General features: G+C 47.5%; 1 protein-coding gene across 8 annotated transcripts in view; it reads right to left on the reverse strand.

Annotated features, from left to right (window-relative positions):
- Positions 1-1210: 1210 nt before the first annotated feature.
- LOC135912192 (latrophilin Cirl-like) overlaps positions 1211-14104 on the reverse strand; it is a 492061-nt gene continuing 479167 nt past the window's right edge. For 7 of the 8 annotated variants that reach the window (XM_065444566.2, XM_065444565.2, XM_065444564.2 and 4 more), the window contains 2 exons: positions 13184-13265; positions 1211-6232 (listed from right to left, as the gene is read on the reverse strand). In XM_065444566.2, coding sequence (XP_065300638.2) covers positions 5562-6232; positions 13184-13265 — 753 coding nt within the window. In that variant the 3' untranslated portion in view covers positions 1211-5561. The remainder of the gene's footprint in view (positions 6233-13183; positions 13266-14104) is intronic. The other variant, XM_065444573.2, reaches the window with a different exon arrangement.

Raw genomic sequence — 14104 nt, forward strand, 5'->3', positions numbered from 1 at the left:
GTACGTATCAGTAGACAGTCTTAGTTACACGTGCGTAGAGGCTTTGCGTACGTAGAGCTTCTACGTGTGAGCAGCGCGCATGCGTAGAACGTAGCGGGCGCGCGCGCGTCTCGCGGACGTACGTGAGCTTCAATTCTTTGCGTGCGTTTCTTGCGCACGTAGGCAGCTTCGCGCGGGAGTTCCGCGAGATCACGAACAAGCGATAGCGGGCCGCGCGCGCGCAGACGGCTCGCATCGAACACGGCGACAGGATTCAATTGGCTACCGCCGTGTTCACATTTCGCGACAGATGGAGCTACGGGGTCCCTCTCGGCGTGCGTCGCGTACGTGTAGCTAAAAGCGCTTGAGATGGCGTGTACGTAAGGTACGTAGGCTTTTCACGTTTCCGTACGTGAAGCATCTACGTACGTGTAACTAAAACTGTCTAATTACAATACAAGATATTCACACGGGAAATGAGAACACGTATCGAGCTGCGCTCAAATTTCGCATTTGACGGTATCGTAATCGTCGGTGAATTTTTCTTTTTTCTTTTGCGCCGCGAGGGTTACATTTCATCTCTGGTTCAGCAGTGTTAACAGAAAACCGATTTCAAATAAACTTGGCGCACTAAAGAAACATGGGCGAAAAGTGGTACATGTCAGACTTTTAGAGCAGCTGAAGCGGACAAATATCCACAGCTTACGCGAATTTGTTGCAGTGTTTACGAGTGTTTTCAAAAAGCTTTAGTGCCAAATCATGGGCATCGCTGAAAGCGGCGCATTGTTCGCAGCGTTAACATTGTCGTTCTCTTTGTGTCTGAATCAGAGCAGGTAACAGAATCGTGACATTCTTTTTTCTTATCGCTTAGTTGCAGGGTTCTAGTTTGACGTTTAACCTCGAGAAATAAATTTGCGATCTTCGGGATCTTTCCTGGTAACATTGATGGGCCTAAATGAAAAATCTACACGCTACAGGCCTGAGCCTTCTCCTTTTACTGCAACGCCCCTCATCCCATTTAGTGCAGGGCGTGCCGAGGAAAACACGTTCCCCGTTCCTATGAGGACGCTTCCGAGGTGCAGCTCAAATACGTGCATTTCGCCTTGTAGCCCCCCTGCTGTGGTCGGGCTGCCTGGCAGCACTACTACCCAGTTCGAGCTAAGCAATACAAGAGGTGGGACGAGGAAAGAAACTCTCGGACCAAGTTTCCTCTTAATAAGTACACAAGTAAGCGTTTCAGTTTCGCTTTTATTTACTTATCTAAGCTTGTAAATCAATTCCATCGTAACATTCGAGAAGAAAACAAACAAAGACACACACCGCAGAGAACAACAATACACCTCACACCGCGTAACAAGAGGTACACAGATACACATACACGCACGCGCGCACATTAAAAAACACTGTGAGTGCAGGCGACGGCTCCAGCTCCGCCGTAAAGGAAGGGATCACAAAGGGGTCTCTCTTTATCGTTTAGCACGTTTCCTCGGGAAAAGATGTAATAGAAAAACACAGCGTAAATGTTTACTTCGTCCTAGTATGGTTAACTCATACAAACTCAATAAAAGCAGCGCGAAAGAAGTAAGAACTTTGATGGAAAGCGTGGCTCGACTCTCCACTCGCACAAACCCACGCAGAGTGCACAGCTTCGAGGGGGAAGTAACACGCCGAGGCAAAATTATATACCGTCATATACAGAAGAACATAGGTTGCGATAAAACCAGTGGATCACGAAAAGACCACAGAAAAACGTGAATGTGTGCCACAAGAGGCATGTGTTCATTCCTAACCTTCGTGAGGGATGCTTATCACAAATGTTTGTATGACACCAAGTACCTAATGGTTAGCGAACAATAAAAGAATAATGCATACGGTTTTTCCTTTAATGAGTTGGTTGCACACTTTACACGCGATAAAAAGCAAACAATTACGAAAACCTCAGGTACAACAGCACAAGCAAAAGGGCTGCCGGTGCCAATTTCTGCGTTCTTTTTCTTCATCCGAGTGTTCGTTGCGAGTCCGCCAAAGCTAGCGCAATTAAGATATCAGACAAAGAGAGAAATGAGTCGTGATAAATATATATGTATAAAGCTTGGCCACAAGGGCGCTGCCAGTTGCTTGTAGATGTTTCGTTCGATGATGACACAATATAAGCGACCAGCCTCTAGTGGCACATCCTTCGAAAGATGTTCGCCTTTCTGTGAAAAAAACTCCGCGGCAGTGTGTGCGCTGGCAGCCAAGTTTAACACAAGTGGCCGCTTTCTGTTGAGTTTGAGTAGGTTATTCGTGATAACCACTTAAAATAGGGGAACAATTCTAGCCAGACTTTCCTTCTAGACACCGGCGGCCAAATCAAAAGCTAGTACGCTGAACTAGCAAATGCGAACGTTTAATTTTTCTTTTCTAATTGACGCCAAAATTGTTCGACAGAAACAAAAAAAGAAGAAACATTGTTACATCCATTAAGCTGTACCGAATGCCATCGTGAAACGTTCGTATGGGGTTCTACAATTACACCGAAAAGAAAAGTTTGAAACCAGTGTTTCTACTTGGAAAATGCGCGACGTTTCGCGATCTGACACAGGGTAGATACAAATATATGAACATCCAAAAGCCTAAGTCCAGTATGAGCTGTGTAGCCACATTATGAGCATTGCCGGTAGAGCCACCAATATCATCAAAGCTCTTTAACTCTTATAGACAGCATTTCAACCGGAACAACCACTTGGACATCTTCGAGAGATTGACCCTGAATATTTTCCTCGAAAGACTCGCGGCTGCGTCGAGTGAAACATTATCCCAGTAAGCGAGTATTGAATTAAATGTACAAATGCACTTCTGACTCGTACTGAGGCGCCAAGAACACGTATAGACCATAGAAGGCTCATCGAAACTAAAATGACTCGTACGATGAGGAAAACACTCCTTCAAGGTCACACCTCGACGTCAAAGACGTCCTGCGTTTCACGCATTTTATATGACGAAAAGAAAACGCTGTAACTTGCTTTCGCGGGTTTTAAAACTGGGTAGATACACTTGACTAGCGACTTCGAGCGGAGCGTCGGTCTCACCTAAGGAGGGCGCAGCACGATGAAATTCTCGACATGAGTATTGCATCCCCAGACTCGCCAGCAGACATGGCCATAACGCTCTAGGATGTTTCAAGTGCACTCGCATGCACGATACTTGCATGCGACTATTACAGGTGCCTCAATCGGGAGCTGGTGCTTTCCTGCTATCGCGGATTAATGCTCAACCGCCGTCGTAAAGCTTCAAAACTTCCTTCAATTGCTCTATTTTCCTTGCAATCTCTCGCACTCGCACAATAAGGAATGTCATCTTGCATTTCGCAACAATTCCTATGCAACCAAGATTTGAATTTCCCCCTGAACGGCAGACCAGTTTCACGGTTCCACCGTGTTTGAGAATTCCCGCCGAAACGCATTTTTTCCCCTACACATACAACTGCGACAGAACTGTTAGTTCCTCTGAAGGATCGCGATACTGAAGGTAAACAAAAAAAAAGAGAGGAAAGTGTGGTCACAAGCAGGCCCTCTCGAGGATCATCTTAACCATCGCGAAGATATCACCAATACTGCGCCCTCTTAAGAATGCCAGTGCGCGTGAAGCTTTAAATACTTCCAAAAAGTAAACGTAAAGAGAACTATCTCCTTTCAAAACAAATGCTCGCGGGCAACGCAGATTGCCCACCTCGGCGCTCCACGAACACGCGAGGAAGCGCGCAAGTCAGCTGACCACTCGCTCACTCTCGAGACTCGGCACGCGCAGTGCCGGCCTAAACCAGAAAGCTGACGCAGTTCCTACACTCACAAAGACGGAAATTCGTCGCCGCCCCATCGGGCGCACACAAGCGCCACGGTGCTGACGACACGAACAGCGTGACGAGCACTTCTTGCCTCTGCAAGCAGGTTGAATTTGAGGCCGCAACAAACTGCCAGTTTTGATATGGTACATTGCAGCCGCTCGGCGGGCAGTATTTCTGCGACGGCCCGTGGGTAACACAATCAATTCGTCCGTGGTGCGCGCTGTTCCGTGCTAGCAGAAAGTACGGATGATCGCAACCGTACGCAGTGCCTGATCTCACACTCAACCTGAGCAGCCAGTGGAGAATTCAAAGCGAGGATAATGCGGAAATTTATTTTCACCTTTCTATGCGGTTTAGATAGGGAACCGGGAGATATTTAACGACTAAAGAGAAACACTGAAGCTGTTTATATTGATAAGGTATTCTTGAAGAACTGTACTTTCGTTTATTTTGCGTAAGTCACTGTTCACGTCATGGACGAGACAGTATTTTATCGCATTGTCAGCCATTCAGGCTGAATAGAAGTTCTGGAAGCTTCTGAAGTTCACTTTTTGACTAACTTCAAATACAATGGAGTTCGTTTTTTGCCCGTAAAAACTAGACCCCAGCAGACAACGCCCAAATCCGCTAAGTCACGGCTAGTTGGTCGCCCATCTTTCATTTTTTGCACATTTTCTGTCGTCGTCTCGCGGCAAAAGTGGCCGCTTTAGAATTGTGGAAGGGCAATTTGCTAATACGCCTCAAATACTGTTTTCCTTGTTTTCTCTTTAGTGTCTCTCTAAGAGCAATGAATGAAGATGTTACACCAGAATGTTTGTAGGGCCGCATAATTTTTGCATGGCAGAGCAGATGGTAGCAGCGGCACGAGATCTTCACATAGCAACACCACGGTTGTGTTACCTACGACGCGTGGCATAAGCTCGATTTCCAGATGCGTCGAGTATCCTGGCGACAAATGACACAGCGAAGGTGCACTGAGGCATAATCACGCACGCCACAACATTGCCACGGGAACGTAGCCGGCGACACGTGAAATAGAAGGCTCGACTTATATCAATGACGCTCGACGCACACGGAAAATTGGAGCACACAAGAAATGTGCAGCCTATAAGAAATGTGAAACACACATAGTCACGCACGGTCCACTTGAAGACAGCCATGTCACTGCAGTTTTTACACCAAAAGGGCAGCATTGTCTTTGATATGCAGGTGCGTATTGATAGCAATGTTCTGGAGCAGACAACATGTTGTTACTCTTCGTCAGGCCACCTAAAAAATGTACGGGAGACATTGGGTTCACAATGAGCACGATACTGAATGTCATGGATGACTCACGCCGCTTCCCTTGCGTTTTCTTGTGTGTTTTTTGCAATAAATATACGCGCACACATAGATGTCCGCTTCAAGTTCAAGAAGCACATTCTCGCACATACAGCGACTCTGTGGTCCACTGGAGAAGCAATCGACGAGACCGTTGATGTTCCACTTTTCCACAGCCTACAGCAGGCGACATTGCCTGCCATGTCGGCGTAAACGCACACTCCCGTGATATCAACGCTTGACAGAAAACGCTGGCGACCACAGCACTTTCAGCGAACGAATGCCGAAGTCCTCACCTTGAGCGCATTATTTGAACCACACGGCATTTTCATTGACATCTTTGCGACGACCAGAGCTGCTGCCAAAACTGTCAGTAGCTGTGATAAGCACGGCCACACTGACACGCACGCCTACGGAGTTTACTCGTGTGGGCCCATTAAAAGTGTTCAACCCCTTCGCGCACTAACACATCCGAACCGTGCTGCGAGGTTTCGGAGGACCACACTCCACGACCCCGGTCTTCTAGCGCTAGTGTGGCCGAAGACTCCGTCCTCTCTTCGTCCATGAGCGAACTGGAAGACCTCTCAGAGTCCGACGGGCTCTTGATGCCGGAGTAGGCAACCTGCTGCCTCAGGCAGGAGTCTCCGATAATGGGCAGGTGCCGCGCCCTGGGCGACGAAGCCAGGGCCGCCGTCAGTGACCCCAGGATGGTCCTGTCCGGGGCGGGAGCCACCACGCTGTTTAGCATGGCTGCCCGGCCCAGAGACCGGTAGCTGCCGCCCTGCTTGGGGCCATGGCGTCCCCCCGCTTGGTGCGGTTGCGTGCGCCAGCCGTCGCCCGACTGAGAGTGGTGCTGCGCGGCGTCCTCGTCGATGGTCTCGTACACGTGATCGTTGCGCGAATAAGGGTCCGGCGACTTCCAAGAGCCGTCGTCGCTGGCGCGCGGGTTGTGGTGGTTCGGGGGCCACTGGGCGGCCGTGTAAGGCAGGCAGTCGGGCGGGGGCGCCGGCTGCGCTGCCGGCGGGTGCCAGGCGTTGCAGATCCAGCTCCGCAACGGGTGCTCCTCACAGGGATAGTTGCTCGTCACCGTGGCTATAGATGGGAGACCTGTGCGCGGGGAAAGGGCAGGGAAGCGGGTCAACACCGGCTCTGCGTGCAATGTGGCTCATTCATTGAACGCTTGTGCGAGGGGGTTCGATGGCCCAAAGCACTCGTGGTCACGAAAGCCTATATAATAGTGGAGTATCTCGGATTAGTCGTGACCACCTGGGGTCCTTTGGCACTGCATCGAAAGCGGTGCACAGGCCTTCGTGAACGGGCTGTTGAGCAAGAAGGTCCGTCCATCAAAGGGAACCGAAAGGCACGGTGCGCACTTTTCAGCCCGCACAACTGTTAGAAGCTACAACTTTAACAACGTTAGTCACGGCATTTTCAACGCTTATATTTCAATTATTTGAAGTTCTGTGCCTTGAAAACAAGTTGCGTGCCAAATAATCCAAGGTGTAATCCAAACTGCAATTCGCAGGAATGCGACTAAAATTCCGAGGGAGAACAGCCCTGCACACAATATACGCAAAGCATGCACACAAATGGGGTGAATGTACACTAATATTTGGTTACAAGATGTACAAAGAAAAGAGAGATGAACTGCCATATTACATGTGGTCCAGATGCATTTTTCTTGTCGTAAATGCGATATAGAGCGGGGCACATACGGGGCACAGACTCAAGGCGCACCAGCGCAGTAAACGCGCGTTTGCCATGTCATGTGCAAGTTCAGCATATCATAACACTGCGCAGCATAGAATCCCCGACACGGCGGCCGCATTTCGATGAGGGCGAAATGCGAAAACAGCTGCGTACTTCGAATTAGGAGCAGGTTAGAGAACCCCAGGTGCTTCAAATTATTCCGGAGTCTCCCACTACGGCCTGCCTCATAATCACATCGCGTTTTTGGCACGTAATATCCCATAATTTATATCATACCAGTGAGGTCTGCTAAATTATAATCAGGCTGTGATCGCGCAGTCAAGTTAGTCAAGTTAGGCTAGTTGGTGCATAGCTTTCAAAAGATGAAGCACCTTGTCTTGTCTTTGTTCCTTCTTAGTGTGTTGTCGCTGTTGTCGCTTCATCTTTTGAAAAAACAAATGAGTTCGGTAATGCTTATTCAAGAGAATGACCTCAGGTGCAGTTTCCGGCGGCGGCGGGGGGGGGGGGAGGAAATGTGTCCAGTTGTTTTTCTTTGGGATTTGAACAAGCAAAAAGTAGAACCGACAATAATAGAGAGCGTAGGTGCAGGAGAGCGCCTCCAGATTAGCACATTTCCGGGAAAGGCTATAAAGGCAGTGATAGCGAAAGTCAAGCAACACATGTGGGACACAGTGAAGCAGAGGCACGTAGTAGTGATAATGGGCGGAGTGATTGACGTACCGCAGGGACGGGGAACGGGGATCACGAAGCAAACAGCCAAAGGGGTTACTGATCTGCGGAAAGTTTCAAAGTGCAAATCGCCGTGTGATGTGTACCAGAGGTTGAAAGGCAGGGATATGCCATTGAAAGGGCAGTGCTTGCAGTAAACAGGGAAATTTGGAAGCTAGCTAAGGCAATTAATTTTACGGTGATTGACATCAAACCAGAAGTGCACCGAGCAGGTCGCGAAGGCGCTTTTGTGCGTCACAGGATACATTTTACGTAATAGTTCTGCGGAAGCCCGCAAGGCGGAGAGAGGTAATTAATAAAGGGGAATGAGACACTCACCCAAACCTAGCTAATTGCTACAAAGGAAACCCATACGGGTTCCTCGGAGGAAAAGCCTCGGAGTTGACGAAAAATTCATCTCATTCCCCTTTATTAATTACCTCTCCCCACCTTGCGGGTTTCCGCAAAACTATTACGTCAAACTATTGCCTTCGCTTCGAGTTGTTGATAAACTCGACTTCCCCCTGCCATCTGCTGTTCATCTGGTTAGCTCAGATGGTAGAGCAGCTGCCCCGGAAAGGCGGTGGTCCCAGGTTCGAGTCCCGGATCAGGACAAATTTTTCTTCAACTACGAGGCTTTTCTTTCGAGGAACCCGTATGGGTTTTATTTGTAGCAATTAGCTATGTTTTGTATACATTTTAGGAAATGTGTAGCAACACCGGTTAGACGTCGATTCGCGGCGTGGGGTGTAGCTTTTTTAGACGGACTCCAGACATTGAAGAAGGAAGATGAAGTGTTGAACGGCAGCGACATACTTGTAAAGGGCCGCATTAGACCCTAATGAGTTCGGAAAAGACGCACAAAGGACAAGAATAGAGAAGGTAAAATTTGTTACATCAACATGGAGGGTGGTCGCAAGCAGGAAAATATGGCTGGAAATTTGAACGCAGCGAAATGACAAAGCGATTAGAGTGTGCGCGTTGACCGAAACGTATCGACGAGATTTGGAGGAGCCGCCTGCTATCGACAATTTTGTATGGGAACCGTGAAACAGAACGACTGGGTCAAGGAAAGGCGGAGGCGTAGGCATGCTAATTAGGCGAGGTCTGAAGTGGCAAAGAGTAAAAGAGACATGTAAGGAGCATTTATGGATTAGCGGTACATGGCAAGGCAAGAAGAGGTGGCTTGAAGTAGCCTACCTATGGACGGGTAGTGATACCAGTGATAAAAATAAAGAATTCATTTATTGCATTAGGTATTAATGAGTTAAAGAAATCTAGCTAGGTGGTATTAGTAGGAAATATGAATGCGCACATGGAGGGTTTAGACGAGTATTTTGATTACAACGGTTCTTTAGTGCTGGTGTACGATGAACAGAACCTTATAGCAGTTAACAGGAAGAATAAGTGGCCATGAACGGATAAAGCCTGAATGCGGAAACAGGCAGTCATGTATCGACTACGCCTTAGTCTCAAAAATGGTCTACGAACGACCAAGCCAAATGATGACAGATTAACGTGGAAAAAATGGCCTGGGCCGCGTTCATAAACGTTTATCCTTCAAGTTTGGGAGAGATACTAACGTAAGACACGAACCAATAACATTAGAATTTGAAAAAGAAGCTAGAAACAGAGATTTCGAAAAATAGAGAAGGAAATGGAGGCGTTTACTCCAACAGTCTGGGAATATAAAGAGCAGGTAGACGTTATGAATCATGACATGAGACAGATATGGCAAAAAATGTCTTGGATTGGAAAAAGGAAACCACGTCAGTGATGGAACAAAGGAATAAAGCAACCTATAGAAGAGTGTAAGCAGGCGTCTAGAAATTATCGAAAAGTCAAAAAGTTGGGATCACAGGAAAAGGAGATGCTCCTCAGATGGAACAAATACCGAGAAAAGAAAAGGGTGACGAGTGAGCTTGTGGAAGAAAAATTACATGCGCAAGTCAATGTTGGGGGCATAAAATTTGTAAAAGAGACAAAGGCGCCCGAAAAAGATACTGGAACCGTAGCACACGCAGCTCCAAATAAAGATTCGGAAACTGCTACGCGGGATGAAGTCAGTAACACCTTCGTAGGAGACACTGCGCTGCGGTACACCACAGACATCACGAGGTATACAACTTCGGCACGAAACAAAGCGTAGTTCCGAATCAAACAGATCCAGCAACAACAGAGATGCTTGGGAGATAAAATTAAGCACACAAAACTTCTATCGGAAAAAAAGCAGAACAATATGTTCCTAATAACGCGGCAGCCGGACGCGATGAAATCACAATGCAGCTAATAAAAACCCTCGGTCCAAAGAGCAAGGCTGAATAATTTCATAGAGCAAGTAATTAGAATGAAGAAAATTCCGGTTGGATGGCGTGAAAGGAAGATGAACCTCATCTACAAAGGCCAATGTGATAAGGATAAGACGAGCTCGTAGAGGTCAGTTACAGTAACGTCGATGATATATATAATGGCAATGTAAGCCATAAAATTGGAACTGTCGAAGTGGGTGGAGAAAAATTATGTGCCGGGGGAAGTGCAGAATGTGTTCAGGCCAGGCAGACGCTTAGAGGATATGTTTGTACTAACTCAGTGCATAGAGATTTCAATAGCTCAGAATAGACCTTTATCGATAGCATTTCTAGATATTAAAGGAGACTATGCCAACCTAGATAGGGAATTCTTATGGGTGTGAGGGCAACACATGCTCGACTTTCAGCTTCATCATCTCCACATGTCATCATCCATTGTACATCTTCTTCATCTATATATATCATCACCAGCAGCACAGCTTGATCCTCGATCCTCGTGGTAGTAGCGACGAGCTCGGCTGGAATGAAGCGGTTTCTTACAAGTGATGGAGGTACTGGGATCGATAGCCAGGACCTCCCCCACTTGCATGGAACCGATTTATTCCAGCCGAGCTCGTGCTACTACCACGAGGATCGAGGATCAAGCTGTGCTGCTGGTGATGATATATACAGGTGAAGAAGATGTACAATGGATGATGACATGTGGAGATGATGACGCTGAAAGTCAGGCATGTGTTGCGCTCACATGGGATATTCTTAAGCACGAAGGCATAGAGGACGATTCCGTGGAGTTGCTGAGGGAGATATATAGAGACAACCGAGTACAAGTTGTATGGAAAAGTCTAAAAGGTAATGAAGTGGTAGGAATTCACCAAAGACTCAGCAAAGACGTCCTCGGTCTTCATTGTTGCTCGCATTCAATGTTAAGACCATAGAAAGACGGCTGCAAAACAGCGAATTAAGGTTTCATTTATGCTACATGCGTAATGGACAAATGATGCAACAGCAGCTCCCTGGACTGATGCATGCAGACGACATAGTACTACTAGCGGGCAATAAACGAGATTTACATGCACTTCCGACTATCTGTGGCAATGTAGCGACAAATCTAGGCCTTAGGCTCAGCATAGAGAAATCGGAAATTATAATCTTTAATGAAGACAAAAGTAATCACGAGGTGTCAATTCAACAGCAAGTCATACCCACAGTTATGCAATATAATTACCTCGGCGTATAGATAAACGAAGGAAAACGTTACTGAAGCACCTACCAAGATAATTTCAATATAAAGGAGAAGCCAAATGCCGCAATTTTCAAACATGGAGCATTTTCAGGCTACAATAAATATGAGGCGGTGCTTGGAATCTGTAAAGTAGTAATCGTGCCAGCGCTAACGTTTTCAAATGTCATTCAGTGCTTCAAATTGGATATCTTGTCGGGGTTGGAAGTTGACCAAAGATCGGTTGGATGGCTGGCCTTGGGAGCTTATGGTGAAAACAGGAATGAGGCAGTGCAGGGTGACATCAGTTGGGCTTCTTTTGAAGACAGAGGAGGACAGAGCAAAATCAGCTTTAAAGCAAGACTGGGGAACATCGATCGAAATAAATAGCCGGCTAAGGTGCACAAGTATCTGTACCTGAAAAGTGTGGACATAGAATGGACGAAGAGGTCAAGAAAGTTGGAGACCAAAACAGGGTAATTGAAACTGTAAACCGACAACGAGGAGCCATCAGAAAGAGAGGCAGAGACAGCGAACTGGATGCAAGAAACGGAAACGAAGACCACGGAAATTTACAAGACTGGGAAGAGGGAAGCTAGAAGGAAAAATCTCTACGATAGCACAAAGTGGTAGTGTTTTGGTATTTCCCGCTCGAGCTGGTTGCCTAAGGAAAAGAAATATTGGAGCAAATATTCGCAACAGGAGGCACGCGTATGCTGCAGCGAAAATCCAGAAACCACTCAGCAGATTCTAACGAAATGCGAAGCGATTCACCCAGTGAGGCCCGTAGGCAACGTACACCTTCAAGAAGCACTTGGTTTTAAAGCGGACGGAAGCATCAACCGGTCAGGAGTGGAGATAAGCAAGAGGCATTTAGAGCATTGGTGGGAAAAAAGCAGAGCAGGGGTTGATACAACCGGATCCATTATAGGTATAGGCAGCATACAAGGTAGAGAAAAAAGTTTTGAGGAAGAAAAGAAGTCGCAGTTTCGCCGGAAAGACGGAGCATCGATTGCGATACCAAATTGGTAGACAGATATACGAAGTATAGTATAGTAGTTATCGGCCGTGTAAACTCGAAAACATTCGCTTACTCACTAAATTAACAAGCATGGTGTCACGTGCGCACAAGCAAGCATGAACGCATCTCACTGGATGACCGCGGAAACTCGCTGTCAAGACGCTGGAGTGGGGAAGCGCGGTTGCAGCCGCGAACGAATTCACCTTCGTGCTGCCTCTCGCTTCAACACTAAGTAAGCGGCGAAAGCGCAGCGCACACTGAGCACTCGGCTCTCTTGCACCCTGTCCAGATCACTTTCAAGATGGAGCTCGCGCGGCCGCGTCATACGCAGCACCCGCCGGAGTAGAACACCGCCCCCCTCCCTCTTCTCCCCACGCGACGGAAGACGGCACGCTTCCTCCACGCTTTCCACCCTCGCGCACGCGAGATTGAGCTGGCATCGTCGGCTCACCCTCGAACGTTTTCACTCGCACATACAGCATACGGGGCGCGGCAAGTGTTATTGCCCTTGTACTTTGGGCGGAACACCACATCGACGCCGACACTCACGGCAGAAATGCACCTGGAGTGTCTGTATAGTTCTGCCGCAATAAAAGACGGTTAAGGAGACGTACAGAAAAATGCTAGGATAAAATGCATGTATAGCATACCTCATCAACACAAGCAGCCTAGGTGACTATTTGTCATTGCTTCGGTTTAAAGGGGGTGTCAACAAATCATCATCATTGTCTATTCCTCACTGTAATGTCGGAATGAGCCGCAGCATATATTTGGAACTTGGAACATCTTTCTCTCATTTTCGCTCTTAAGTTTGAATCGTTTTAATCAATAAGACTAAAACGCGACACCGCGCGCAACTTTTTCACTGTTTTAATTCGTCACATCTGTATGGAGTACTTCATCCGCAGCAGTAAACGAGAGCCCCAAGACGGCTGTAGGTTGCAGCTAGCGTCACTCGCATGCAGCGTTAAGCCCTAGCGGCAGCAAAGATGAAAATAACGATCGGCGTGCTGAAGCAGTGCAGCTTGTGCAGGCCTGTAGTTGCAGCAGGCATTGGTCTAGGCATGGACAGGATCAAGGCCAGCGCTCACCTTGTGTGGCATGGTTCCTTGCGTCTTGTGTGACCTCGGACGACTCGTGCTCCTTCAGAGAGCTCCAAGATTGCGGGGTAGACTACGCAAAGAATGGGAGAGGGGAAAGAGAGAAAAACACACGCTTTACGTTAAAACCGCCAAAATTCCACCTGAAAAAGGAAAATACACTCGATACACGCTCGCTGCAAAAGAAAAGTACGAATAAAGTTGGCAGAGGAAAGCCCCTGAGATCTCGGACGCTTAAATGAAGTAGACACGGAATAGAACGATACATATTGTCAAGCTTCATATCGCGCTCGAATAATAACATCATAATGACAGCTACAGCCCATTCTAGGGCGCCTTCCGGAGGTACTGCCGAAGCATTTATCCGCCTACAACTATTGATGAAGAATTTGACAACGCTGACTGTCGCTTGTTTGGCAGGCCGTTCATGGTTGAAATAGCTCGCAAGCGATGGAGCTAGAAATAAAAACAGCGCAAACAAGTTTACACTTCAGGAGACCACAGGATGCCGGTCAACTGCGCCAAAACGGCCAGTCGTTCAAATAGCTGAACCCTACCTTGACTCAGCGCAACTCTGTATGTCGGTAGCATTTTATCGCCTTTATTTGTTCTCCCATATACACAAGAAGTGAACGAATATCAGATGCTGATGAGTTATGCATATTATTTCCTCAGGATGTACACACGATCCCACGCTAACAAGAGTTACATGATGACAACGTTTTTTATTGCGACAGCAAGTATACGGATACTCCTGGCGCATTTCTGCCATCGTAGTCGCTGCGGTGTTCGTACAAAGCCCAAGGGCGATAACATCGTCGCCACGCACCGTATGCTGTATGTGCGAGCGACAGCATGCGAGGGTGAGCCGACGATGGCAGCGCTATCTCGCGCGCGCCAGGGCGGAAAGCG

This window comes from Dermacentor albipictus, chromosome 9 (assembly GCF_038994185.2).
Source record: "Dermacentor albipictus isolate Rhodes 1998 colony chromosome 9, USDA_Dalb.pri_finalv2, whole genome shotgun sequence".
NCBI lineage: Eukaryota > Metazoa > Arthropoda > Arachnida > Ixodida > Ixodidae > Dermacentor > Dermacentor albipictus.